Source organism: Lacerta agilis, chromosome 18 (assembly GCF_009819535.1).
Source record: "Lacerta agilis isolate rLacAgi1 chromosome 18, rLacAgi1.pri, whole genome shotgun sequence".
Taxonomy (NCBI): domain Eukaryota; kingdom Metazoa; phylum Chordata; class Lepidosauria; order Squamata; family Lacertidae; genus Lacerta; species Lacerta agilis.
This window is the reverse complement of record NC_046329.1, coordinates 2,927,498-2,954,099: the sequence shown is the minus strand read 5'-3', so window position 1 is coordinate 2,954,099 and position 26,602 is coordinate 2,927,498. Positions and strand designations below refer to the sequence as shown.

The following is a 26,602-nucleotide window of genomic DNA, read 5'->3' as shown; positions in this document are numbered from 1 at the left end:
GGGGACCCAATCCACTTTGGTCACGATCCACTGCTGCTTTGGGGCTCCCCGTCACCCCAGACCCCTTGGCCACACTGGCTGGGGGGGGGGTGTGGAGTGTCCCACAACATCTGGGGAGGGGCATCAGGTGGCAGAAGTCGGATCGAGAGAAATGGGGGTGAGGGGAGGTTGGGAGAGGGGTCAGGCTCCCCCCCTCTTGAGGCCGAAGAATCAAGGAAGTTGGGGGGCAGAAGCCCCCCAGCAAAGCCTCCAGGGGAACCGTCCGTCTGCTTGAAACCAGACTGGATAAACGAAATGAAACCAGGAAAAGCAAACCAAGTACGCTACATTTCCCGTGCCCACAATGGAACGGAAAAGGAGAAATTCCCAATGGACACCCGCCCTGCCCCTCTCTTGGCACTGGGGTGGGGGTAGAGGCAGTCACAGCAGGGAAAGTGGTCCCCCTACCCCACCCCCTGAAACAGAAAAAAAAATTGCACAGAGTTCGACGCCTCGATCCGGGGGAATTGGGTGGTGCCAGGGGACATCCAGGCTGTCGGTGCGATGGCCACAAGAACCTGCAGGGCAGGTGGGGGGCGGGAAGGCAGGTCCCGGCAACTCCGCACACTCATCGTCTCCTCACTGCCCCGTCCCGTAGGGCCAGTTGAAGGTGCTTCCCGAGAGTAGCATGTCCCTGATGAGCGTCTCAATGGGCGTCTTGCCTACCAGTCTCATGAAGAAGAGCTGCGAGATGAGCGAGGCGGGGACGGCCCGCAGCGCAGGGAGGCGCAGCAAGAGTCTGCCGAAGCGCTGCGGCTGCGAGGGGTACTGCGAGCGGACGTACTCCGTGAGCGCCACCTGCGCTTTCTCCTGCAGGCTCTCCACGTGTGCAGGGTCCGAGAGGCCGCAAGCATCTGAAACAGAGGAGACGGTTAGCATTCGCGAGAGCCTGGGCAGGGCCCCCTCCTGTCCCCAGATAACCCTGAGAACCTAGGAACGCAGATAGACTGCCTCTAGACCTGGAGGTCCCACAAGAACAGGCCTGGCTGCTGGATCAAGCCAAAGTGTGTGTTGGGGGGGGATAGAGACACGTCTCTACTCCTCATAAGCTCCGACAGTAGAGACTCTCTCATGGTGGTGGGTTCGAGCCCTACGTTGGGCAAAAGATTCCGGGGGCATTGCCAGGGGTTGAGCTAGATGACCCCCGGGCCCCTTCCAACACTACAGTTCTATGATCCTGTCCTCACAGTGGGCAAATACCCCTGAGAAACTGGGAACCGAGATAGACTGCCTCTGGACGTGGAGGTTCCACAAAGATACCAGAAGAGGCTGGCTGCTGGATCAAGCCAAAGAGAGCGGCCCATTTAATCCAGCATCCTTTTTGCACAGTGTACAATTACCCTTAGGAACCCAGATAGACTGCCACTGGCATGCAGGCTTGCACTGTCTCGCCACAAGGTGGAGCTGCCTCCATGCGCGCCACTCGTAGACGAGAAGTGGTGAAGAGAATCACAAGCTCTGTGGCCGGCAGAGGGTTAAAGAACTACACAACTTTTACAAGACATCTGAAGGCAGCCCTGTATTGGGAAGTTTTCAATGTTTGACTTTTATTATGTTTCCAGATGTTCTGGGAGCTGCCCAGAGTAGCTGGGGCAACCTAGCCAGAAGGGCGGGGTATAGATAATTAAATTATAATTATAATTAGACCACCTCCTCTGGTCCTTTTTGGAAATAGGAGTCTTTGGAAATATTTTGTGGAATACAGTGGTACCTTGGTTTTCGAACTTAATCCGTTCCGGGAATCTGTTCGACTCCTGAAAGTGTTCAAAAACCAAGACGTGGCTTCCGATTGGCTGCACTCAAGCAGAAGCCGCGTCGGACATTCGGCTTCCGAAAAACATTTGCAAACCGGAACAATTCAGGAGCCAATCTGTTCGACAACTAAGCCGTTTGAGAACCAAGGTTACCACTGTATTTGGAAAAAAAGTATCATGGTTATATGAAAACTTATGTAGGATTTGAAGTAGAGCAGCAGATGAGAGAATTGGTAGTTTAATCATTTAGAATTAATGTATCTAATGGGTAAAATATAAGTCATATAGCAGCTTAATGAGGAAAGGAAAGAACTCCGTGGAATAGAAGTCAAAGGTTATGAAAGATTTGTTTTGAGGTTTGTTTAAAAAAATTGAAAAGTTAATTTAAAAAATGCTGAGAAATAATCAAATAATATCTTAAACATCTATTATATTATATAATTATTACCTAATAATTATAATTAATTGCACAATTATGAAAATAATTATATTATATTTGTTATATAAGAATAGTGCTATACAATAAAACTGTTGTTGTTACTGCTCTGCTTCTTAGTACTTCTGTGATTTTATGGCATTTTGATTTACTTCAACAAAGCATTTTCATTCAGAGAGAGAAAAACATCCAAATTCAGGGGGAAATGGGCAATTCTGCAATAGCCAAACACATGGCTTGGCTCACTCACTCGAGCCGCCTCAATACAGCCGGGAATGGCTCTGGCCGGTGTGCTCACCTGGGGTGAAGAGGGCGATGGCTTTGAGGCAGCTGTACTCCGCCAGGTCCACCTGCAGCCGGTTGAGCTTCTCCACCTGGTCCTGGAAGATGCGGATCTGGTCCATGAAGGAGACCACGCGGTCGGCGGACATGGGGGCCGCGTGGAAGCCGGCGGCGGCCAGTAGTGGCGCCATGTGCAGCGGCAGGGCGGACTGCGCGGCGTTGAGGACGAAGAGCTCACTCCAGCTGAGCCGCAACAGCGCCACCTGGTCTGAGACGGGCAGGTCGGGGAAGAAGGGGATGTTTCGCGCCCACTCCACCGTGCTGAAGAGAAGCCGCGCTGCCAGCTCGCAGATGTTATCGATGCCCATCACGCTGCCTTGCTGGGCGTACTGGGAGCTGAAACGTGCGGTGGGGTAGGGCTCGGCGCGGAGGAGCTGCGAAATCAGCTCCGAGACGGGCTGGCCGTTGTAGTACTCGCCGCTGGGCAGGGCGTTGGGGCTGGCGCTGGAGTGGGTGGGAGGGATCCGGCCCCTCTGGACTGCTGCGGGAAGCAAGCAGAGAGAGTTGGTTTAGGCGGGTTCTTTGCTCGTCAACAGGGTGGCCCAATGCCACATGCCACTGACAACCGGTACCAGGAAAGAACAGGTAGTTCAACTGTCGGTCTGAAGAAGAAGAAGAGTTTGGATTTGATATCCCGCTTTTCACTACCCGAAGGAGTCTCAAAGCGGCTAACATTCTCCTTTCCCTTCCTCCCCCACAACAAACACTCTGTGGGGTGAGTGGGGCTGAGAGACTTCAGAGAAGTGTGACTAGCCCAAGGTCACCCAGCAGCTGCATGTGGAGGAGTGGAGACACGAACCCGGTTCCCCAGATAACGAGTCTACCGCTCTTAACCACTACACCACACTGGCTCTGCGAGCACTTAGGAACGGAAGCTGTGAAGACCCAGCAAATCTCATTTCTTTTGTTGATGGAGTTGCAAGCTTGGTGGATCGGGGGAATGCTGGACATAGTGTATCTTGGTTTCAGCAAGGCTTTTGATGAAGTCCCCCCTGATATTCTTGTGAGGAAGGTGGTAAAATGTGGGTTAGCAAGGGAACTGTGAGGTGGATTTGTCACAGGTTGACTGACTGAACCCAGAGAGTTATTTGTCATCTATATATATAAAAATGTTCCCATTGCGTGTGCGGCCGACACCGATGTTCTCCGTAACCGCTGGACCAAAGCGCATCAAATTAGCGTAACATGACCATCAAGGAAGGATCTGGCATCATAAAAATTAAAAAAGACCACACCTGTCATGCCTAAAATATAGAATAAAGGCAAAAAAATGGCGCGCCTATTACACCTCACCAGCAAAAGGGATGAAGACTCCAACAGCATCCAATAGAAAGGCGGATTGCCTGTTGACGTCATCAGACCTGCGCCAAAAAGAAAACCCCGTCCACTATTTTATAACTGCCATCTGTAAGCACCCAAGGACTTTCTGACACAGACTGCTTAGTGGAAATGTGGGAAAAAGACGGAGCAGGAGGCAAGGCAGTTGAGGAAGAGAGGGGGGAGGGGGAAAATGCGGGAGCAAAATAAGCCGAAGGCTGCCTGAGAGGTCGCACTGAGTAAGACCGGCTCTGAGGGGATTTTGTCTCTGGGTTGCGTAATTTTGGGACTGGGATGGGGGAGAATGCTCTTTTTAATGGCGTAGAGCATGGGGCCAGTTAATTGTGAGGAGGGGGGTCTTTGTGTGTGGGGGGTGCGCTTTTACAGTAAAAAAAAACCACAGCAAGGCCCGCAGTAGGCCTCCATAAGGTGCCCAGTGCCCTCACTTAAAATGGCCACCGCAGCTTCGCATGTTCCACACACACAGTCCCAAGTGATCAATACCACCGACCAATGTGTTCTTTTATGTAAAATGCATCTCTGGGTTATTTGTGGGGCATAGGAATTTGTTCATTCACATGGTCTGAGGGACAGTGGACCGGCCCAAGGCTGAAAAAGGTTGCTGACCCCTGCTCTAGAGGGACAGGGAAGAACGAAAACAGGAGCTTCCAGAATACTCTCGGGGCCAGAATTTAAAAAACCAAAAAACCCCACAGCAACGCGTGGCCGGGCCAGCTAGTAGAATCATAGAGTTTGAAGGGACTCTGAGGGTTATCCAGTCTATCCTGGGGGAAAGTGACCAATGGAGTGCCGCAGGATTCTGTCCTGGGCCCGCTGTTGTTCAACGTCTTTATAAACGACTTGGATGAAGGAACTGAGGTGATGCTCAAACCAATTTGCAGATTGCACCAAACTGGGAGCGGGAACTAATGCCACAGAAGACAGAATCAGGATTCAAAATGACCTTAACGGGTTGGAGAACTGGACGCAAGCTAACAAAATGAATTTCAACAAGGACAAATGCCAGATTCTGCACTTAGTCAGGAAGAACCAGATGCGCAAATATAGGATGGGGGAAGACACCTGCCTTACTAGCAATACCTGTGAAAAGGATCTCGGGGTCTTGGTGCGCCACAAGCTGAACATGAGCCATCCCTGTGATGCAGCAGCAAAAAAAGCTAACGCTATTCTAGGCTGCATCAGGGCCATTCCATGAAAAATGAGCCTGATAAGAATGCTAGATGAGCGCTGGACTTTGGTGAGGAAGATTGCAAACATGCAGTCTAACCATTTTTTAAAAAGTTAAAGACAAAAGAAGTTTATTTTATGGAACTTCTTTTCAAAAGTCCACCCACGTAGTCTTCACAGAAGTGTTCAAGTTAAAAATTTTCTGATGATTGTCCCACCCCTGACAGCATTTTTTCCTTAATTTTGTATCGTTAAATTTCTTAAACTTAATTCCTGATTGCATAGTTGTAACCAATAAACATTGATTTAAACAGATATGCTGAGTTTATCATTGATTCACCTCCCAACTCACAGAGTTTTTCCATAAATCAAACTTATCTCAAGCTCCATGTTCTTTTTTTGTCCCACCCGTGACAACACTTTTAACATTTAATAAAATTGTCAAAAATATCCATAAAAATAATAAAAAATTAGTAAAATGTTCAGTATCTTATTAAGAACATAGTTTAAATTTTGGTTGTTAATTTTTATGTATATTTACATTGTTACACATGTGTAAATACCAAAAAACATGGTCAAAGTGTCCCACCCGTGACAATGGAATGGCCCATCAACAGAAGTCTAGTGTCCAGATCAAGGGAAATAACAGTCCCACTCTCTTCTGCCTTGGCCAGACCACACCTGGAATACTGTGTCCAATTCTGGGTGCCACAAATTAAGGAGGGCGTTGACAAGCTGTCTTCTGCAGCAGTAGCTACCCTCCCCAGGAATCGCAGAATCACAGCATTGTAAAGTTGGAAGGGACCCAGAGGGTCATCTTGCAGAACCCCCTGCAAATGCCAGAATCTTTGGCACAGCATGATCGTCTGGGCCAAAAGGAACTTTCTGGGGTCTTATCCAGCAAAGGCAGCTAAAGGTTCTCCAAATGCATCGCGGGGGGGTTGGACTAGATGACCCATGGGGAACCCCTCCGACGCTGCAATTTTATGACTCTATCCCGTTCCCAATGAAGGGAGGAGCTCGTAAGCAGGATCCGAGGGCAAGATCTCCCCTGGAGACCTTAGAAACCCAGGGGAGGGGGGGGTGGAGTGAGGGGCACGATCATGAGACCTGTGGAAACGGGGCCAAAAATCCAAACAAAGGAATAATTTGGTGCTCGTTCCTCACTCGCTGGCTCTCAAGATGGTATTTGCCTCTCCAGCTGTGACCTTTACTGCTACTGAGTCATATGACCTGCCAGCCTGGAGGCTCCTTTCCTAACCCGCCTGTAAAATCCTGCACTCTCCAAACAAACACCACCTGTTTTACCGGTTTGACAGCGACCCGCTGGGCCCTCCAGCAGCCTTGAAGGCAAGCAGCTCACTCCGTAAAAGCGAGGGCCTCTTGACTTCACACCAGGTCCCACGTTAACCTGCCTCCCCAGCCATCTCACGCTGCTAGTCCTCAGCTTCCCCTTTGCTCTGACCTAAACAGACTGATGCGGCTTTCTAGGATGCAAGCAGTTTTAGAAAGATATACTATAAACTAGGGGCCAAAACTAAGGTTTCAGCTGCCAATGTACAGGTGAAACTCAAAAAATTAGAATATTGTGGAAAGGTTCATTTCTTTCAGTAATTCAACCTAAAAGGTGAAACTAATATATGTGATGGACTCATGGCATGCAAAGTGAGATGTGTCAAGCCTTTATTTGTTATAAATGTGATGGTTATGGCGTACAGCTGATGAGAACCCCAAATTAACAATTTCAACTTTGGGGTTTTCAGCAGCTGTGCGCCGTAATCATCACAATTATAACAAGCAAAGGCTTGACATCTCTCGCTTTGCATGTCATGATTCTATCTCGTATTAAACTCCAGTAGCTAATGAAAACAATTGCTTACATAAATGGACTTTTCCATTTATTTAGGCAAGTGACAACAATTCACGGTAACGCTGTTCAGTGCTCCTGCTCAGGCTGCACAGAAAAAGCTTTTTGGTTCCTGAAATTCATTCCGATTGTGCAACCCGGCTCCTAGGCACCTTCACTCAGTCGCAAGTGGCTGATAAAAAGGTAAAGGGACCCCTGACCATTAGGTCCAGTCGCGGACAACTCTGGGGTTGTGGCGCTCATCTCGCTTTACTGGCTGAGGGAGCCGGCGTACAACTTCCAGGTCATGTGGCCAGCATGACTAAGCCGCTTCTGGCGAACCAGAGCAGCGCACGGAAACGCCGTTTACCTTCCCGCCAGAGCAGTACCTGTTTATCTACTTGCATGTTGACGTGCTTTCGAACTGCTAGGTGGGCAGGAGCAGGGACTGAGCAATGGGAGCTCACCCCATCGCAGGGATTTGAACCGCAGACCTTCTGATCAGCAAGCCCTACTGGCTTATTTTGAACCCTGGTTCTGCTGCGTTCTAGCTGGCGCCTGCAGTGCCAGGCACTTTGACCCTGGGTTATCCGTGCCAATGCTGGACTTTTGACCTCTTTGCATTGCTGACGTAAGGCAGCTCCTAAGCACTGACTCCCTGACACAACTCTCTTTCAGGTCATGTCTGCGTGTGACTTGCTGATTTCACCAAAGGTCAGACCGTCTGCTATAGAGTCCTGCCAGTTGAGTCCCCTTCTGCCATCCAGCGGGTACTGGGTGCCAGCAGCACCAGACACTCAGCGGAACAAAACAAAACAAAATGTTTATAGATGATAGAATGGATGGAACTTAAAGAATGAAAATCATATGCAGCTGCAGAGATCCAGGAGTCTCTTTACTCTACTCTATCTTTCTTAATTTTTTTCCTTTTCTCTTGCTTTCTCCTTGGGGGCCAGCAGCTACCTCTCAGCCTAACCTACTTCGCAGGGTTGTTGTAAGGATAAAAATGGGGAGGAGGGGAAAGCAACGGGTGCCACTTAGAGCTCTTGGGAGGAAAGGTGGGATGCATGAAGTTGAAAATAAACCCAAAAATAAGTAATACATCTGATGACATGAGTTGTGTGGTGCAGCACGAAATAAATCCAGCAGCTTTCCAAGCTGGGACCCCGGTTAACAGATATACGTGCCGTCCTCTTTGGAGTTTGCATCTCTCCAAATATCACACACAAACACACCCCAAAACTGGAGAGTACCTTCTTTCCTCATCCCGACTCGGAAACACTTTTTCAGACGGCAATACTGGCATTGATTGCGGTGGTGCTGGTCAATCTGGCAGTCACGGTTCGACCTAGGTTAAAACAAAAATCATTAGATTAGCTGCCTCCTTCCTCCTGTTTACACACAAAGCCGCCCCATATCTTTAAGGAAATGCACATATTGTTAAAAAATAAAAAATAAAAGTAAGATAAACCTCTCCGTAAGCCACCCAGTGCTAGAAATTCCCCAGGCGCCAGGCGCATTTTGCAAACCCGTTAAGCTAAGCCCTACCATTCAAGCAAAAGTCGTGTTATATGATTGACACATCAATATAGCATTTATAATCTATAAAACAACATTAGCAACGTTAGCCAAATAGCCACGGAAAAATAAACTGAGTGGAAGTGGTTCTGTGGTTCTCCAGAGTTTCGGACTTGGGGGATCTCTCCTATTCCTAGCTTGGAACAGTGTTAGAAATTAGCCGGGTGCCAGGCGCGTTTCGCAACTGGCGCGGGTCCCATTGCAACCACGTGGAGATCTCTGGGTGCCAGGCTGGCGACTGGCATCTCCCTCTGGCTGCCACCTCCAGCTGTCTTAAGCAGGTCAGCAGAAGAGCTTATTGGTTGCATTCATCTCCCACCTTTTTCTCCAAGGAGTCCACGGTTCACCCCCCCTCAGTTAAGCCCTACAACGACCCTGTGAAGTAGGCTAAGCCGCTGTGACTGACTCCAAGGTCGCCCAGTGAGCTCCATGACTGAGTGGGGATTTGAACCCTGGTCTCCCGGCTCCCAGTCTGCCAATCTCACCACTACACCACCCTGCCTTCTTAGAGCACTTCTGCTAGGGGGAGGCTCTATATATTAAGTAGGTAGGTAGGTAGGAAAATAAATAAATAAAGGGGAAGCAAAATGTCACTTAGAGAAGAATCAGAAATATTTTCCCGGAAGCCTGAATTGGTTTTATTCTGGATTGTTTGATTGGGTATTTTAATGTGTTGTAAATTATTTTTGAGATTTTTTTCCTTTAAAATATAAAGTGGTACAGAAATCATCGTCGTCGTCCCACTGGGGGGGGGGGGGGAATTGTGCCTGGCCATTCTATTGTGGCAACTATAACCTGGGTTTAAGGTTCCAGTACAGGTAGGCAGCCGTGTTGGTCTACCATAGTCAAAACAAAATAAAATAAAAAATTCCTTCTAGTAGCACCTTAGAGACCAACTAAGTTTGTTCTTGGTATGAGCTTTCGTGTGCATGCACACTTCTTCAGTACACGAAAGCTCATACCAAGAACAAACTTAGTTGGTCTCTAAGGTGCTACTGGAAGGAATTTTTAATTTTATTTTGTTCTGGGTTTAAGGTGCCACTTGGTGATTGGCTTATATATCCGAGTTTCTAACCACGGGGAGAAGAGAATTCTGGACTCCGCATAGGTTGTGATGAACCTCTACCAATTCCTGCCCCCCCATCCCATTTGGACACTTGCTTTCTGTACTAGCAAAGATTTGAAACCCTCTCGCTTCTCCAAATGCACACAGACCACGTCTCTCTTTCGGGGGCCCATCAGGTCAATGCGCATGAGCAGGCAAAGGAGTCAGGAATCCCAAAAATTCCCTCCTCCCAGGACAAGGGGCTCCGAGGAGAGGGTTGCCAGGGCAGGAGGGATAAAGCAGGCAGGCCCATCTCTGGAAAGATGCATTATACCGCATCACAACGCTGGTCCATTGAAGCTCAAGACTGCCTGCACTGACTGGTAGCGACTCTCCAAGGTTTCAGGATGATGGGCCCAACACTGGGGACATGCCATTGGGGACTGAGCCCTTAAGCTATGGTCCTTTCATTTAGAAATGAAGCAGGGATCTAGTCCTCATGATTTAAAACTGGTACACATGAACGTGGGCAGAGGAGGGTGGCCAACAACTTCCTGACTTTGAGAGCTGTTCAGCTGAGGAACGGTCTCCCTCGGGACTCTCCTTCCCTGGAGGCTTTTAAGCAGAGGTTGGAGGGCCATCTGCCAAGGATGCTTTAGCTGAGATTCCTGCATTGCAGGGGGTTGGACTGGATGACCCCTAGGGGCCCCTTCCGACTACAATTCTATGGTCCCTCCCAACTCTGTGATCCTACACTGAGTGCCAGCAGATGCTCTCCAGGGTTTCGGCCGGGGTCTTCCCCAGCTGTACCCGGAGACATCAGAGTGTGAAAGTGGGACTTTCTGCATGCCAAGGAGATACTCTGCCACTGAGCTTATACGGCAAGATTACAGTCTCCGTGGCTGGGAATAAAGGACTGGTATAAACAGCAAACGCAGGAAACTGCCTCCATCCGAGTCAGACCACTGGTCCATCTTCCTCAGCACCTCCTTCTCTGACCGGCAGTGTCTCCCCGGGGACTAAGGTCCAAAAAGGAGTCTTCCCCAACCCTATAAGAAGACGCCAGGAATTGCACTGCTGGGCAGCGGCTCCGCCACTGAGCTATACAGCCTTTCTCCTAAAGGCAAGCTAAGATTCCAGTCCTCATCGTCCACCAAGCCAGATCCGGCGGCAATGGAGACCTCAGTCGCGCTGTCAGCTCTTGAGCACCAGTAACAAATCGGGACAAACACTGCCCTGCACCACAGGCTGCCTTGCCCCAACGAGAGCAACCTCGGCCCCACGTTTCACATGTGGGTTATTCTGTTCCTTCATAGTAGTTGTACAGTGGTACCTTGGTTTACAAGCACAATCCGTTCCGGAGGTCTGTTTGTAAACCACAATAGGTTGTAACCCAAGGTGCGCTTTCGCCAATGGGGCCTCAAAAAAAGAAAATGTTCGTAATCAAAAAAAAGGTTGCAAACCGGGACACACACTTCTGGGTTTGACGTGTTTGTAATCCAAAACGTATGCAAACCAAGGTACCACTGTAGTAGTAATAATTTACTATTTATATCCCATCCATCTGGTTGGGTCTCCCCTGCCACTCTGGGTGGCTCCCAACACAATTAAAAGCACAATAAAACACAGGGTGGATTTGATTTAAATCAAACTGATTTAAATCACTAGTCAGTAAGGCTCAGGGTGGATTTTTTTGATTTAAATCGGATTTTTTAAAATTTAAATCAAATCCACCCTGATAAAACATCAAACATTAAAAACTTCCCTAAACAGGGCTGCCTTCAGATGTCTTCTAAAAACCAGATAGTTGTTTATTTCCTTGACATCTGATGAGAGGGCGTTCCACAGGGCGGGCGCCACCACCGATAAGGCCCTCCGCCTGGTTCCCTGTAACCTCACTTGTCACAATGAAGGAACCACCAGAAGGCCCTCTGTGCTGGACCTCAGTGTCTGGGCTGGACGATGGGAGTGGAGACGCACCTTTGGTTATACGGTACTGGGCCAAGGCCGTTTAGTGCTTTAAAGGTCAGCACCAACACCTCCAGCATCTTTTGCTCCCCCTTTCCCCTCACATGCCATGTCATTATTTTTTACTTATTTGCTTAAAAGCAAAAAAAACTTCTGCAAACTCCGGGTTTGCAGAGGGGGCAAAAGCAAGAGCCCTATAAATGCCAGAAACATAAATATATTTTTTATGCAGAAAAAGACCAGGGAGGCAGAAGAAGGCTCCTCTACACACATTGGAACAAAGTGTGTGTGGGGAGGGAATGTAAGCAGCTGGGTCCAAAGTCTACGGAAGGGGCAGAGCAAAGGGGAAGGTGAAAAACCGCCCCGCCCCATGTACCTTTTGCAGACATCGGGCTGCGCTCATCAAACTTGCAAAAGATCTGTACAATCTAAAGATTCGAGTTGGACAATGCAGATGCGCCTTAAGCAACAGCCTCTTCCACACTTCCTTCTGCACTTCCCCCTTTTCTTTCACAGAAATGTGGGGCTGGAAGGGACCCCCGAGGCTCATCTAGTCCAACCCCCCTTGCAATGCTAAAGAATCCCTGACAAGAACGGCCATCCAAACTCCGCTTTAAAAACTCCAAGGAAGGAGACTCCGCCACCTTCCAAGCAAGTCCGTTTCACTATCAAACTTTCCTTTCTTGCCATTTGAAAGCCACTAAACTGAGGATTTGGGTAGCCATCATGGTGAGTCCATAACCCTCTCTTCCTCCTCCTCTTTCGTGAATGTGTCCGATCCTCTTTTAAAGAAATCTCGGTCGGAGGCCACCGCTGCCTCCAGTGGGAGGGAGTTCCGCAGTTCAACCATGTGCCGAATGAAGAGGAGGGTGTTTTTTTTTTTAATTAACAGAGAAAAAAACCTGCCCTGAATCTCCCAACATCCAGCAAATAAGAGAAATCTGCAGATCAGTGAAATCAGCTTCTGAGTACGGATAGCAATACCCATGTGAACGAACTCTGCTGGGGCAGGGTGGGGTGGGGCAGATGCAAAGCTTCGTCAAGGCCGATGGTCCCACTAATTATGTCATTAGGGGGCCAGATAATTTGCCACCAAAGTGGAGCGTGTGTTAAATAGGCAAATAAGGCCGGCTTTGGGCGCCGTCCAACTGTTGGGAGAAAAAAGGCCTGAAAGGCTCCCTTGTGGAGACGACAGAGACACAAACACACCCCGTTTTATACAAGGGAAATAAATAAATTACGGGTTCAATTACTCCGGCCACAAAGAGCATGGGGCACGGAGAGAGGCCGGAGAGGCGGCCGCAAGTCCTCCTAATGTCACACAAAGGGCCTCACTGACGGGGACCGGGTGCGAGTCCCCGCGCCTTGTTGCATTAATTGAACGAAGGGGTTTTAATTGGATTTGGAATAAGCGCGCAATTAATTGCTGCCGCTCGGCACTTTTTCCGCACTGTTCTCTTCCTGAGCGGAAAAAATTGCTTTTTGTAAGGGAGGACACCGGGGATAGGTTTATGGAGGCGAGATAGTGGTGGTTTAGCCCAAAAGAAAGCTAGGGAACCACGGGGTTAGGACATTTGCTTTGAGTGCAGAAGGTCAGACCTTGAGGGAATTCTCCAAGGCAGTGTTAGAAACTCAGGTGTACAAGATAATCGCCAAATGGCAACCTTAAGCCTGGGTTACGGCCATCACAATGGAAAGTCCAGGTGCTTTAAAAAAAACAAAAAATGAAATTATGATGGCAGTGATGATTGGCTGTGGCGTGGTATATGTTTGCAGCACACAGCAAATAAAACCGCAATCAGATCAATGAAAACATCCATGAAGGGCTTAGAATTTTGCTAAATTAATACAGAGGGCCTTCTCGGTAGTGGCGCCCGCCCTGTGGAATGCCCTCCCATCACAGGTCAAGGAAATAAACAACTACCTGACATTCAGAAAATACCTGAAGGCAGCCCTTTTTAGGGAAGTTTTTAATGTGTGATATTTTTGTATTTGATTTCTGTTGGAAGCCGCCCAGAGTGGGAAATCCAGCCAGATGGGCGGGGTACAAATAATAAATATTATTATTATTATTATTATTATTATTATTATTATTACACGGTCAATTGTAATTATTATCTGATCAAATAAAAAATAACGGTTTTAACTGCTTTTTGTTGATATTTTGTTCTTTAAATAAACACACCGCAGGTTTTTAAATGCCTCCTGAATGTTTTTTTAAAATACCAGTTTGAAACTGCTATTGGGTTTCTTTTGGTTTATAATCTGTTTTTATTTTGACTATGCTTTTGTTGTTTTTAAATCGTTATTTTATCCTGTGAACTGCCCCGTGACCTGCAAGTATTCAAATTTCAACAACGTCATTAATAATATATATCAGGCACGTCCAACAGGTAGATCGGGATCTACCGGTAGATCACTGGACGTCTGTGGTAGATCACTGGTAGATGAATGGCTACCCCAAAGAAGCTCAACAACTTTGGCTCCCCTAAAAAAAGCTCATGTTTTGCCCTGCACCCCCCAAAAACAGGGCTTTCCTTCTCCCTAAAAAAGCTCCACAACAACTTTGACCTGAATGCCATAAAAAACGGGGCTTTCCTCCTCCCCAAAAAAACTTTCTCCTGAACCCCCCAAAAGATCACTGCCAGTTGTTGTTTTTTTAATTTTAAAAATAGCTTTATTTAATTTCAGTTTTTAACTCTGTAAGTAGATCACAGTCTCTTGGGAGTTGGCCACCCCTGATATATATGGTCATTTTTCAACTGTCTCTTGGATTTTTAAAAATACTACTTTTTACTGTTTCTGCTGATAGTCTCCCCACCCACCCACCGAAATCAATAAGAGGTTTTGTTACAAGTGTAAGCCGTCTTACCTCAGAAGTCAAACAGAAACCGTTCCGGAAATCCGTTCAACTTCCAAAACATTTGAAAACCAAAGTGCGGCTTCTGATTGTTGAGCCCACTGGTCTAAAAATTATCTGGACTTCCAGTTGAGATCCAGCTTACCCTTTTACTCCAGGATTCTAACCCAACAGTAACCTTGCAAGTGGCAAGGTATCTGACTTCGGTTCTGAACCATAAGAGGCGAAATGGCCTATTACAGGAATCCTAATGGTTCTTTTCCACCCCCTTTGGGCCTATAACTCCTGACAGTATCATAGGTTGAATTTATATTTATTTCTCCTGATTGTAAATATTTTATGTTATTATTTCTATTTTAATGTAATTATTTTAGCTGCTTTTGCATGGATTGTAAGGCAGATATGATTTGTGTGTCTATTTATATATGAGCTTATAGCTGCAATAAAGTTTATTATTATTATTATTATTATTATTATTATTATTATATTATATGGTCATTTTTCAACTGTCTCTTGGATTTTTAAAAATACTACTTTTAACTGTTTCTGCTGATAGTCTCCCCACCCACCCACCGAAATCAATAAGAGGTTTCGTTACAAGTGTGAGCCGTCTTACCTCAGAAGTCAAACAGAATCCGTTGTGGAAATCCGTTCAACTGCCAAAACATTTGAAAACCAAAGCGCGGCTTCTGATTGGCTGCAGGAAGCTCCTGCAACCAATCGGAAGCCGCAGAACTCACTTCTGGGTTTGCGATGTTTGGGAGGGAAAACGTTCAAAAATTAAGCTGTTTGAATTCCAAGTTACGACTGTATATATTTGGTTAAATAAGTCCCCCCCCCCAATAAATAAATAAGTACAGGTTGGTAAGGGGGGGAAATCCACGGTGAGGAGGCCCATCTGACTAACACAGCTTTTAGGAGATGTAAAAAAACAAATACAAGAAAGGCAGCTACAATTCCTTTCCCAGCCTCCAGTGGCAGTGAGTTACACAGAGCACAAGGCTCAGATGCCAGTAAAAGTAGGCCGGACGAAATAAGCTGGTCCTGCAGGTATTTTGGGCTTTGTGGATTAATGCAAGAACCTTGCGTTGCATGGGGTTGGACTAGAGGACCTTCAGGGTCCCTTCCAACTCTACAATTCCATGACTCTTTACGACTCAAACCTGGACGGCAGCAGTGTTCGAAATCTGCCATGTGCCAGGCGTTTTGCACCTGGCTATCGACCACCTGCAACCAAGTGAAGATGCCTGGCTGCCGGGATGACGCCTGACGTCTCCACCATCTGGGGATCCTTGGATCTGGACTGTTTTCACACACTAAGGCCCCATCCTGCCATATTTTATTGGCACAATCGGAATGAATTTCTGGAAACAAAAGGCTTTTTCAGTGCAACCTGAGCAGGAGCAGTGAACAACGTTATAGTGAATTGTTGCAGTTACATGTAGGTAGCCGTGTTGGCCTGCCATAGTCGAAACAAAAAATAAAATAAAATAAAAAATTCCTTCCAGTAGCACCTTAAGAGACCAACTAAGTTTGTTCTTGGTATGAGCTTTCGTGTGCATGCACACTTCTTCAGCCACGAAAGCTCATACCAAAAAGAAACTTAGTTGGTCTCTAAGGTGCTACTGGAAGGATTTATTTTTATTTTTTATTGTGTTTCGATAGTGAATTGTTGTCTCTTGTCTTCAGTTCCCCCACTGCCCCGCTCAGAGTTGGGAAGAATATTCCTATGTTACAAATGGCCCGTGTCACTATTGATAAAAAGAGGCTGGAATAAGCTAATATTTGTGGACTGTCCCTGGATCAAGGGACTTTTCTTCTTTTAAGTTCTCAAAGTTATTAACCTGGCTCAAGGTTGTCCTCTGAACCTCTGAGAATCCATCACAGTAAGTCCATCATTTGGAAAATAAGACCCCGGTTTCCGTTTTGGCAACAGCAACCATGGTTTAAGGAGCCATTTGGCCCCTAGCTTATTACATATCTGAGTTTCTAACACAGTCTGGCAGCATTATTTGCAACTGCTAGAGAAATGTTAGATCCGAATCACAGAATCATAGATGTGCAGAGTCGGAAGGAACCCCCCGGGACACCCAAGTCCGACTTCAGATTGCGAGGGCACGTGGAATGCCACAAACTAAGGGAAAGCACCTGTCAATCTCTGGTACCGGATTCGAATCACCTGCTAGGCAGCACGACTCCGGATCACAGGAAGTTCACACCACAAACAACCAAAGGAGGATTTGTACCTTACACACGAAAGCCCCACGCCGCAGGATAAAAACACAACTCCCAATGGGAAAGCTGGCCAGGTGTTAAAAGGAGGCAGACAATATTTCACACCCAACCCCTCTTCCCCGAGGGCTGCAGCAAATTTGGCAAGGATTTGGCAACAGGGCATGAGTGAAATCGGCTGCTTTTTCCCCCACTCGCGGGGAAGGGCAGAGTACTGAGTGCGGTGGAGGCGGCCAACTCTCAACCGCCTTGAGGGCTTGTAACTTGAGCGCTTGTTTTTAACGGAGCAAAATCCAAGGTTATCGCAACAGCGCCACAGGCCCCAACATGGGCGATTCATACAAGCCCCGGCTTGACTACCTCTCATGGATGTCACAAAGGCACCCTCTTCCCCCCCCCCGCCCGCCGCCACTTCAGGATTCGTCCCTGAGTTCTTGCAATTAATCTCACTCCAAGGATTCCTGGAAAGCAGAGCTGAGAAAAGAATGAATACTTTTATGATTCCGAACACTTCCTCAGGACTGCTGAAATCCTTGCAACAGCAGCCCTGCAAGGCAGACCATTAGCATTATTGCAGAATCTTAGAATTGTAGAGTTGGAGGAGACCCCTGGGGGTCATCTAGTCCAACCCCCTGCAATGCAGGAACGGTAGGTAAAGAATCCCTAGCAGACGGCCATTCAAACTCTGCTAGGAAGGAGAGTGCTTGGCAGTGACTGTCCCGAGGTCACCCAATGAGTTTCATGGGCTGGAAAGCAAGATTTGAACCCTGGTTTCCCATGTAAGTATTGGTCCAACACTCTAACCCAGCCTTGGGTCCCGAGATGTTTTTTGCCTACAACTCCCATCATCCCTGACCACTGGTCCTGCTACCTAGGGATCATGGGAGTTGTAGGCAAAAAACATCTGGGGATCCAAGGTTGAGAAAGGCTGCTCCAACCACTATCCCACTGCTGGCTCTCATTGGCAGGCCCATTTCAAGGCTTAATCTCTTAAGGGGGACGGAGGGAATCTGCAGCTGGCCGGTTTCACTGACACCCGGGGCCGAGGGAAGGTGTGGGGGAACGTCCGGGGGCGGGGGGTCGTGGTGGGCAGGGCCAGAGGCAAAAAGTGGGTGGGGCAAAAGAAGGGGCTCTCACCTTTGTTGAGACAACACTCAAGCCATGAAAAAGTTGCTGATTTCTACACACACACACACACACACACACACCTCTCTCTCCAGGTAGAGCAAGGGATTTGAACGCCCCAGCCAGTGTTCGAAATTAGCCAAGCGCATTTTTGCTGGCTTTCGACCGCTTTTGACCAAGTGAAGATCCCTGAGAGCAAGGCACCTGACCTCTCCCCTATCTGGGGATCCTTGGATCTGCACTGTTTTCGCACACCAAGGCTCCATCCTGTAAAATTCTATCAGTTATATTTTATCTGCACAATCGGAATGAATTTCAGGAACCAAAACGCTTTTTCTGTGCAGCCTGAGCAGCAGCAGTGAATTGCGTCATAGTGAATTGTTGTTGCTTGCCTTCAGTTGCCCTGTTCAGAGTTGGGAAGAATATTCCTGCGTTATGAATGGTCTGAGTCACCATTAAGAAAAAGAGGTCGGAACAGGCCAATAGATGTGTGGACTGTCTTTGGATCAAGTGACTTTCCTTCTTTTAAATTCTCAAAGCTCTTAACCAGGCCCAAGGTTGTCCTCTGAACTAGCCAGATGTTTAACTGAGAATCCATCACAGTCACTCCATCATTTGGAAAATAGGACTTTAGAGCGCTCTTGCCCAAAAATGGCAACCAGGCATTGTGTTTTGGCAATGGCAACCTTGGTTTAAGGAGCCATTTGGTATCTTGGTATTTGGCCCCTACTATCTGAGTTTCGAGGGACGCGGGTGGCGCTGTGGGTTAAACCACAGAGCCTAGGGCTTGCCGATCAGAAGGTCGGTGGTTCGAATCCCCGCGACAGGGTGAGCTCCTGTTGCTCGGTCCCAGCTCCTTCCAACCTAGCAGTTCAAAAGCACGTCAAAGTGCAAGTAGATAAATAGGTACCACTCTGGCAGGAAGGTAAACGGCATTTCCGTGTGCTGCTCTGGTTCACCAGAAGCGGCTTTGTCATTCTGGCCACATGACCCGGAAGCTGTACGCCGGCTCCCTTGGCCAGTAACGTGAGATGAGCGCCGCAACCCCGGAGTCGGACACGACTGGACCTAATGGTCAGGGGTCCCTTTACCTTTTATCTGAGTTTCTAACACTGGGTGAGAGCACATGGGAAATCAATTTTTTTTAAATAAGAATAAACAGGACACAATATTATATAACCCTCAGGGTCCCTTCCAACTGTAAAATTCTACGATTCTATGACCCTTAAAATGCAAGACTGCTGCAGAAACATCAAGCACAGGAATGATTAGAGGGGGTTGGACTAGATGACCCTTGGGTCCCAACTCTATGATTCTATTATATAATTGCCACATAACATCAGAAGGAATCCTATTTGGTCTCCTGCAGACACACAAGCACCGTGCATTGTTAAAATGTTATTTTCCCCACCTCTCCTCTCAAAAGGGGACGCCTCAGTATAACAGGGCCTCAACCCTGAACCACACACCAGCTTAAGCGTTTATATGCTCCAGCAAAGGCAACAGCTGCCAGAAGCAATGATGCATTTAGGGGTGTCAAGGAGGCAGGGGTGGCACTTGAACGGGGCACCCCCAGGCCAGCTCACCTGGAACAGCAAAACATCTCAGGGCACCGCAAAACCAGACAGCAAGTCGCATTAACAACTCCAGACATCTCAAGTCAGCGAGCCAAGCTGCGTTCTCAAGGTAGAGGGCCGATTTTCACCAGGGACTGACTACACAGGTTCACCAGAGCCTTGAGTGACCAAGGGCCTTGGAGAACAAGGTTTAAATTCCACCATGCGCCTACCCACCATTTTCCAACCTTGTAGGGTTGTTGTGAGGATTGCATAGGGAGGGAGGGAATTGTGACCACCACCTCAAGCTCCTTGAAGGAAGAGGGGTGGATACAAGCGAAGGAAATGAAATAGGATACAGAGACGGACTTGGGGAAGGGAATCCGAAATAATTTGGGGTGTGTGTTGACAGTGAGGGGGGTGTCTAGCCCTGCACTGGAAACAGGAGATGGGGGGGGACACGTTTCCTGGCACCCACTTCTAGGGACGGCAACAATGGGAATCGAAAGGCCGGTTCTGTAAAGATGTCCCTGATTCCAAGAAGGAGCAGGCGGAGGAACATACCCCGAAGGCAGCCTGGATATTGAGGCGACTCCAAGGCTGGAAGGCCAGAGAGCAGAGAAGGCCCAGACTCCCCAGAGGAGGCACAGAGGGTCAGCCAGCACCCCTTCTCACAGAGCACCCCCTTACAGACACAGCACCCTCTCCCCACAAATGGACAGAGGGTGCCCTTCTCATAAACGGGAAGACACAGCACCCCTCCTCACGCATGGAGAGAGCAACCCCTTCTCACAAACAGAAAGGGCACCCCTTCTCACCCGTGGGCACAGCACCCCCTCTAACGGACAGAGCACCCCCCCATCTCACAAACAGGCAGGCCACCCTCTCTCACACATGGGTGCAGCGGCCCTTCTCCCAGTCTCATGCCTGGCAGAGCACCCCTACTTCTTGACTTCTCAGGAAAGGCCAGGCCGGACAGAAAAGGAGGTTTGGGGGGGGGGGTTCAGAGAGAAATGTGATGTTAAATAAATGGATGAATAGAGGTGATGCCCAGGTGAGCCCCCAGCCGCCGCCACCACCCCACCCCAAAAAATTCTTTAAAAAAAAACAAACATTCCAGGCCCACCTGCAAGTGTAGCTGAGGTTCCTGCGGATGCTGCGTTTGAAGAAACTCTTGCAGCCCTCGCAGGTGAAGACGCCGTAGTGCTTCCCGCTGGATTTGTCCCCGCACACCACGCAGTCCACTTGGATGCCCGGCTTGTCGTCGTCGAGGGGCTCCTGGTCGCTGGTGCCCCCCTGAGGGGAGGCCGAGTCGTCCTCCGAGTGCCGGGGGTAGCCCTTCTCCAAGCCGTTGGCCTCGCCTCCGTTAGGGTCGCCCCATTCCCCGGTCACCATGGCCATAGCGCCCCGGAGGGGGGGAGAGGGGTGCGGTGGGGGTGTCCGTGGTGAGGGGCCGGAGGGGTGGGGGGGCCAAGCACGGCTCCGGCCGCCAGCCGCGGGTTGGGGGCGCTCTCTCCTTCCAGGCGGCGGAGGCGAAGTCAGGCACAAAAATGTCTCCTTAATAGATCACCAACAGCATTATGATTATTGTTGTTATTAAGCCTTGGCTTCCCCCAAAGCGGAATTTCAGGGGGGGCAATTTCGTGGGAGGAGGGAGCCAGCGGTCACCAGCCTGGCGCCCAGGTTAGGGGGCTCAAGGTGGAAAGCGGGGGGGGGGGGAAGATAAAAAAGTTAAATCCAGGTCACTTCGGGCTGGTAAAAAATATTCCTTAAAATGGGGGGGGGGCAAGAAGGGGATGGCGTTTGGGGAGAGTCTTAGGAGAGGGAGAACTGGAACCCTGAAAAAAGTCACCCTCCCCAAAGTTGTTTTGCAGATCGAGGGGGGAAAGTGTTGGAGAGGGTTGAGGGGTATCCAAGTTTTGGAAAGGTTTTGTTAAAAGGGGGATCCTGGAAAGAAATTCCCCCAGAACAGGGGAGGGGAGGAAAAGGAAAAAGAAAAAAAGCCAGGCAAGTTTTTTTCCGGGGCGGGATTTCAGGAGGGTCGCCCGTGCGGAGAGGGTTGGGGGGCCCTGCCTGGCGCGCTCCGGAGAGGGTTGGGGGCGCTCCGGGGCTCCCCGGCGGCCATGGCGGGCGGACGCGACGCGAAGAGGTGCGGGGGCTTCTCGGGGGCTCCAGGTGGGGGGCTGGTCTCCTGCGAAGAGCCGGGGGACTCCGATCTGTGGCCGGGGAGGCTGCCAAAGGGGCGCCCGCCGTGCGCAAAAATGCCTTAGCGCATCGCGGCGGCGCGCAAAGTTCAGGCCCCGGCGAGGAAGGACTTGGAGCGGCTGGCGCGGCGGCGCTCGCTCGCTCGCTCGCTCCGTGCCTGGCTGCTGGCTCGCTCCTCCCTCGCCGGCCCTCCCCTTCCGCCGGCCGGCCCGCCTGCCGAGGCCGCCTCCCTCTCGCCCGCCGCTTCCTGCCCAGCCCCGAGGCGCGCCAGAGGGTCTCTGAGCGCGCGCAGAGGGCCGTGTCGCCACCCAGCGGGCAGGGGCTTTTGGCTCTCCCGGTTCCCAGCCTCACAACAACAACAACCCTGCCAGGACGGATGTGTAGAGTCTGGAGGAGCTGCCTTCGACAGAGTTGGAGTTATTGCGCTGCGTTATTATTATTATTATTATTATTATTATTATTATTATTATTATTATTATTATTATTATTATTATTACAATTTATATACTGCCCGTTATCAAAAGATCCCAGGGCGATGTACAACATTAAAAAAAAATGTTGCTGGGACTCAGGACTGCTTGCTGTGGCCGGCTGCGAGGTCTCTAGGTATCAAGCTCAAGCGGAGAGTCTGAAAAGTGTGTCAGTTCTATAATTCTAAAAAATTAAACCCGCGCACCCAAAGGAAAATCACTCCTGAAATGGAGGGCCAGAAAAATTAGCTCTGTTTTTGACTCCCCCTCACCCTGCTGTGTTGTTTTTAAGGGTCAACTGGTTGTTTCCTTGCTTGGGTGATTCAGCAAAAAGCGCTGAGACTGGAGAATCTCGTAAAAAGACCTTTGGACACCGACACACACACCCATCCGAAATGAGAAATAATGATCCCATAGTCGCTGGTGATTGCCTGGAAGAAAGTGTAACCAAAGTGTAAGCAGTCTCTATATTTTTGTTTTTTGCTTTATTTAATAGATAATAGCTCCCCAGTCTCGCCTGGAGATGGGGAGACTTGAACCCAGCACCAGACAAAGCAGGGGTGTGCCGCTCAGCCTCAGAAAGAAAGCAAGGCCCTCTGATGTTTCTGGCTGCAAGTCTTTGCCTGGGAAGCCAGAGATTGAACCAAGGACCTTCTGCACGCATCCGGTTGATGCTCCAGCACTGAGCCATGACCTGTCCCCTGTTCACACATTACCTGGCAAACACCGCAATATGGGCAGTCCACGGACTACCCTGTATGCCTCTAAAACGCCTACAAGCACAAATGGGACCGCAACCACAGATGTTTTCAAACACAGGTTTAATGTTTTTTAGCGTAGAGCAAGCGTGCACATTTTTAGTGCCTACCTACCTAGAATCATAGCGTTGGAAGGGACCCCGAGGGTCATCTAGTCCAACCCCCTGCAGTGCAGGAATCTTTTTGCACAACGTGGGGCTCAAACCCACGGCCCTGAGATTAGGAGCGTTGTTTGGGAGGCCTGGCTCAGGTCTCATTTGCCGAAGGTGGCCTTGAGCCAGTGTGGTGTAGTGGTTAAGAGCAGTGGACTCATAATCTGGTGAACCAGGATCGCGTCCCCGCTCCTCCGCATGCAGCTGCTGGGTGACCTTGGCCTAGTCACACTTCTCTCTGAGGTCTCTCAGCCTCACTCACCTCACAGAGTGTTTGTTGTGGGGGAGGAGGGGAAAGAAGATTGTTAGCTGCTTTGAGACTCCTTAAAGGTAAAGGGACCCCTGACCGTTAGGTCCAATCGCGAATGACTCTGGGGTTGCAGCGCTCATCTCGCTTTATTGGCCGAGGGAGCCAGCGTACAGCTTCCGGGTTGTGTGGCCAGCATGACTAAGCCACTTCTGGCGAACCTTAGGGTAGTGATAAAGCCGGATATCAAATCCAAACTCCTAAGAATGTAGTCCAGCATGGATGGTTATGATGGTTACATGCCACCCATCTGACTGGGGTGCCCCAGCCACTCAGGGCAGCTTCCAACAAATTAAACATGTTATGATGGCCTGGGATTCAGACTCAGATGCTGAACCTGAGGGATCCCAGCCTGCGCAGGATTCCCCGCCTCCAGAACCAGCTGAGCCGGGGCCAGGGCTTGAGCCTGAAGGATCCCCACCTGTGCTGGATCCCCAGGTGCAGGCATCAGCAGAGTCTGCTCTGGCTCCTGATGGGAGGGAGGACCCATTGCCTGCAGGTGCTCCACTCCCAGCCTCTTCAGAGGAAGGTGAGGCAGCCCCTGGGTCCAGTAACCCACCAGCCTCTCCTGAGCTGCAGAGGCTCAGGACAGAGAGGCGAAGAGAGCTAAGTGCCTACAGGAGGAGTGCTCGCCTCCAGGCCCGGAGGAGAGGCAAGTCTCCGGAGGATCGGGGCCGCCCTAAGCATAGGGCCAGATAAAAGCCAGCCAGACCCAGCCCAAGTTGCGTGAGCAACTTAGTTGCAAACGTATGCTTGACCTGCAACCTTGTGCCTGCACCTGCCTTGGACCTTGACCTGCTCCCTGCCTCGCTCCCCGCCGGACTGACCTCCTTTGGACCCCTAGACCCAGGACTGGACTTGGACTTCGCTTCACGGACAAACCCCTGGGGCCAGCACACATGTTGAGCACAGCAAAACATCAAACATTAAAAACTTCCCTGTTTTCTAAAAGCCAGATAGTTATTTAATTCCTTGACACCTGTCGGGAGGGCAATGGAGGGTATGGAAGGATGTTCTTAGGTGGAACAAAGCACCTGAGCAGGTGGGGCGAGATCCGGCAGCCAGAAAGGATGTTGGTCAAGGTCCACCCAGGCCACCATTTGGCACGGATGAAAAAGGGTTCCCCGCCTGTAAGTGTGTGTGTATAATTGCTCTGTCTCCCTGCAGCCATTCTTGCGGCGATCAATCAGAGCCCGCATTGATTGGCCTGGAGGTGTCTCCCCTTCCAGGAGACCAGACAAGGCCAGACGAGCCAAATGCATCCCTGGGGACTTGGAGCGGGGGCGGGGAGAGGCCTGTCATCCCACCACCTGGTGACAAGGCCCCCATAGGACTCTGCTGCTCTTCCCGATACACAAACACACCTTAATGATTAATAATCCGATGAGAACACTGACTCAGCAGCACAAATATAAGATGGGGGACAGCTGGCTTACTAGCAGTACATTTGCAAAGGATCTAGGGGTCTTGGTGGGCCACAAGATGAACATGAGTGAACTGTGATGCAGCAGCTAAAAAAGCTAATGCTATTCTGGGCTGCATCAATAGGAGTATAGCGTCTAGATCAAGGGAAGTAATAGTACCACTCTATTCTGCCTTGGTCAGACCACACCTGGAATACCGTGTCCAGTTCTGGGTGCCATAATTTAGGAAGGATGTTGACAAGGTGTGCAGGGGGGGGGCGACCAAGATGATCAGGGGTCTGGAAACCAAGCCTTATGAAGAACGGTTGAAGGAGCTGAGTATGTTTAGCCTGGAAAAGAAGAGACTTAGAGGAGATATGAGAGCCATCTTCAAATATCTTAAGGGGTGTCATGTGGAAGATGGAGCAATTTTGTTTTCTCCTGGTCTGGAGAATCAGTGACTTCAAGTGAGTAAAAAGGACTCGACATCAGGGAGGGATTTCTGACAGTAAGAGCTGTTTGGCAGTGGAACGGTTTCCCTCAGAAGGTGAAGGACTCTCCTTCCTTGGAGGATTTTAAGCGGAGGTTGGGTGGCGATCTGTCACAGATGCTTTAGCTGAGATTCCTGCGTTGCGGGGGGGGGGGGTTGGACTAGATGACCCACAGGGGCCCCTTCCAGCTCTACAATTCTATGATTCCACCCAACCATAGTGCATTAGCGGCAGATTTTATTCTGGACCATCCACACATAATTCTGCTTGATTCATCGTTCTGCCACGCTTCCCCGATATTATTGCGCAGTTGAGGCGCTCTTGCGATACACCGCAACAAAATCCGGAGACACATAGGAAGTGTATAAGGAAGATGGAATTATCCGTACTAGACAATATGGGAGTCGATGATGGTTTTCATGGTGGGGAGTGCACCTAACCAGTTTGCCCCATGTTCTGGGTGCACCCAAGAATGCGTTCCTTGCTTTCCCAAGCACTTTTCCTTCTGAGCTCATCATCCATTTCCCACAAAAACATCTGAGCCACTTCCTGGACTCTATATTTCTCTTCTTCCCCCCCTCCCCCCCGGCATATATAAGTATTTGCTCATCCACCTCTCGGAGGAAAAATCCGCGGCTGGGAAACAGACGAGGTCAGCAGTCTGCTGAGTCAGGGGGAAAATAAATAAATCTGGAGGCGTGGGCAGCCCAGACAAAAGGAAGGCCGGGCCAGCCGTGCGCCCAACAGCCTCCAGAACGTAAATTTTAAAGATTCCCTGTCAAGCTCGACCCAGAAGCCTCTGCTTCTGCAGAGGGAGGAGGAGGAATGACCTCTGGGCTGGCTTCAGATTCTGGAGGGAGATGTGGGCAGCCCTGAAGTCACTCCAGACTTTAAGGTGGTCATATTAAGGTAGCCTCCAAGGAAAGGCCAGACTTTTTCTAGGGGGTGTGCATCAAGGCAACATGACACTGACACCTCCCCCTGTTCTTGGGGACACCCCTTGATCCTTTCCAGTTAAAGAGGGCAGAAAATTCCCATAGACACTTTCTTACAGACATTGCATAGCTAGATTGAACAAAGTTCAAAGGAGTGTCCTGCATTCCTACTTAAAGCAACTATTTATGCAGATCCATGAGGACCAGAAACTTACTCTGTCTTTAGAGCTCACACTTTGCATGTAAAAAGTTCCATCCCTAATGACATTTCCAAGCTGGGATGGAAACAAGTGTGATACAGCGGGGGGGGGGGGGACAGGGACAGACAGACGACTAATGCTATTCTAGACTGCATTCATAGCAGTCTAGTGGCCAGATCAAGGGAAGTCATAGTCCCACTCTGTTCTGCCTCGGTCAGACCACACCTGGAGTCCTGTGTGCAGTTCAGGGCACCACAATTTGAGAAGGATGTTGACAAGCTGGAAGGTGTGCAGAGGAGGGTAACCAAGATGATCAAGGGTCTTGAAAGCAAGCCTGATGAGGAACGGTTGAAGGAGCTGAAATATGTTTAGCCTGGAGAAGAGGACATTGGGGA

The 26,602-nt window shown here is 49.4% G+C and overlaps 1 protein-coding gene across 1 annotated transcript; it reads right to left on the bottom strand.

Annotated features, from left to right (window-relative positions):
• Positions 1-543: 543 nt before the first annotated feature.
• On the bottom strand, positions 544-21,013 carry NR2F6 (nuclear receptor subfamily 2 group F member 6). The gene is made up of 4 exons (XM_033136702.1): positions 20,413-21,013; positions 8,176-8,270; positions 2,528-3,052; positions 544-893 (listed from the first exon to the last, which is right to left on the bottom strand). Exons 1-4 carry the CDS (start codon positions 20,685-20,687, stop codon positions 619-621), a joined length of 1,170 nt encoding a protein of 389 aa, XP_032992593.1. The 5' UTR covers positions 20,688-21,013; the 3' UTR covers positions 544-618.
• Between the last annotated feature and the right edge of the window lie 5,589 nt (positions 21,014-26,602).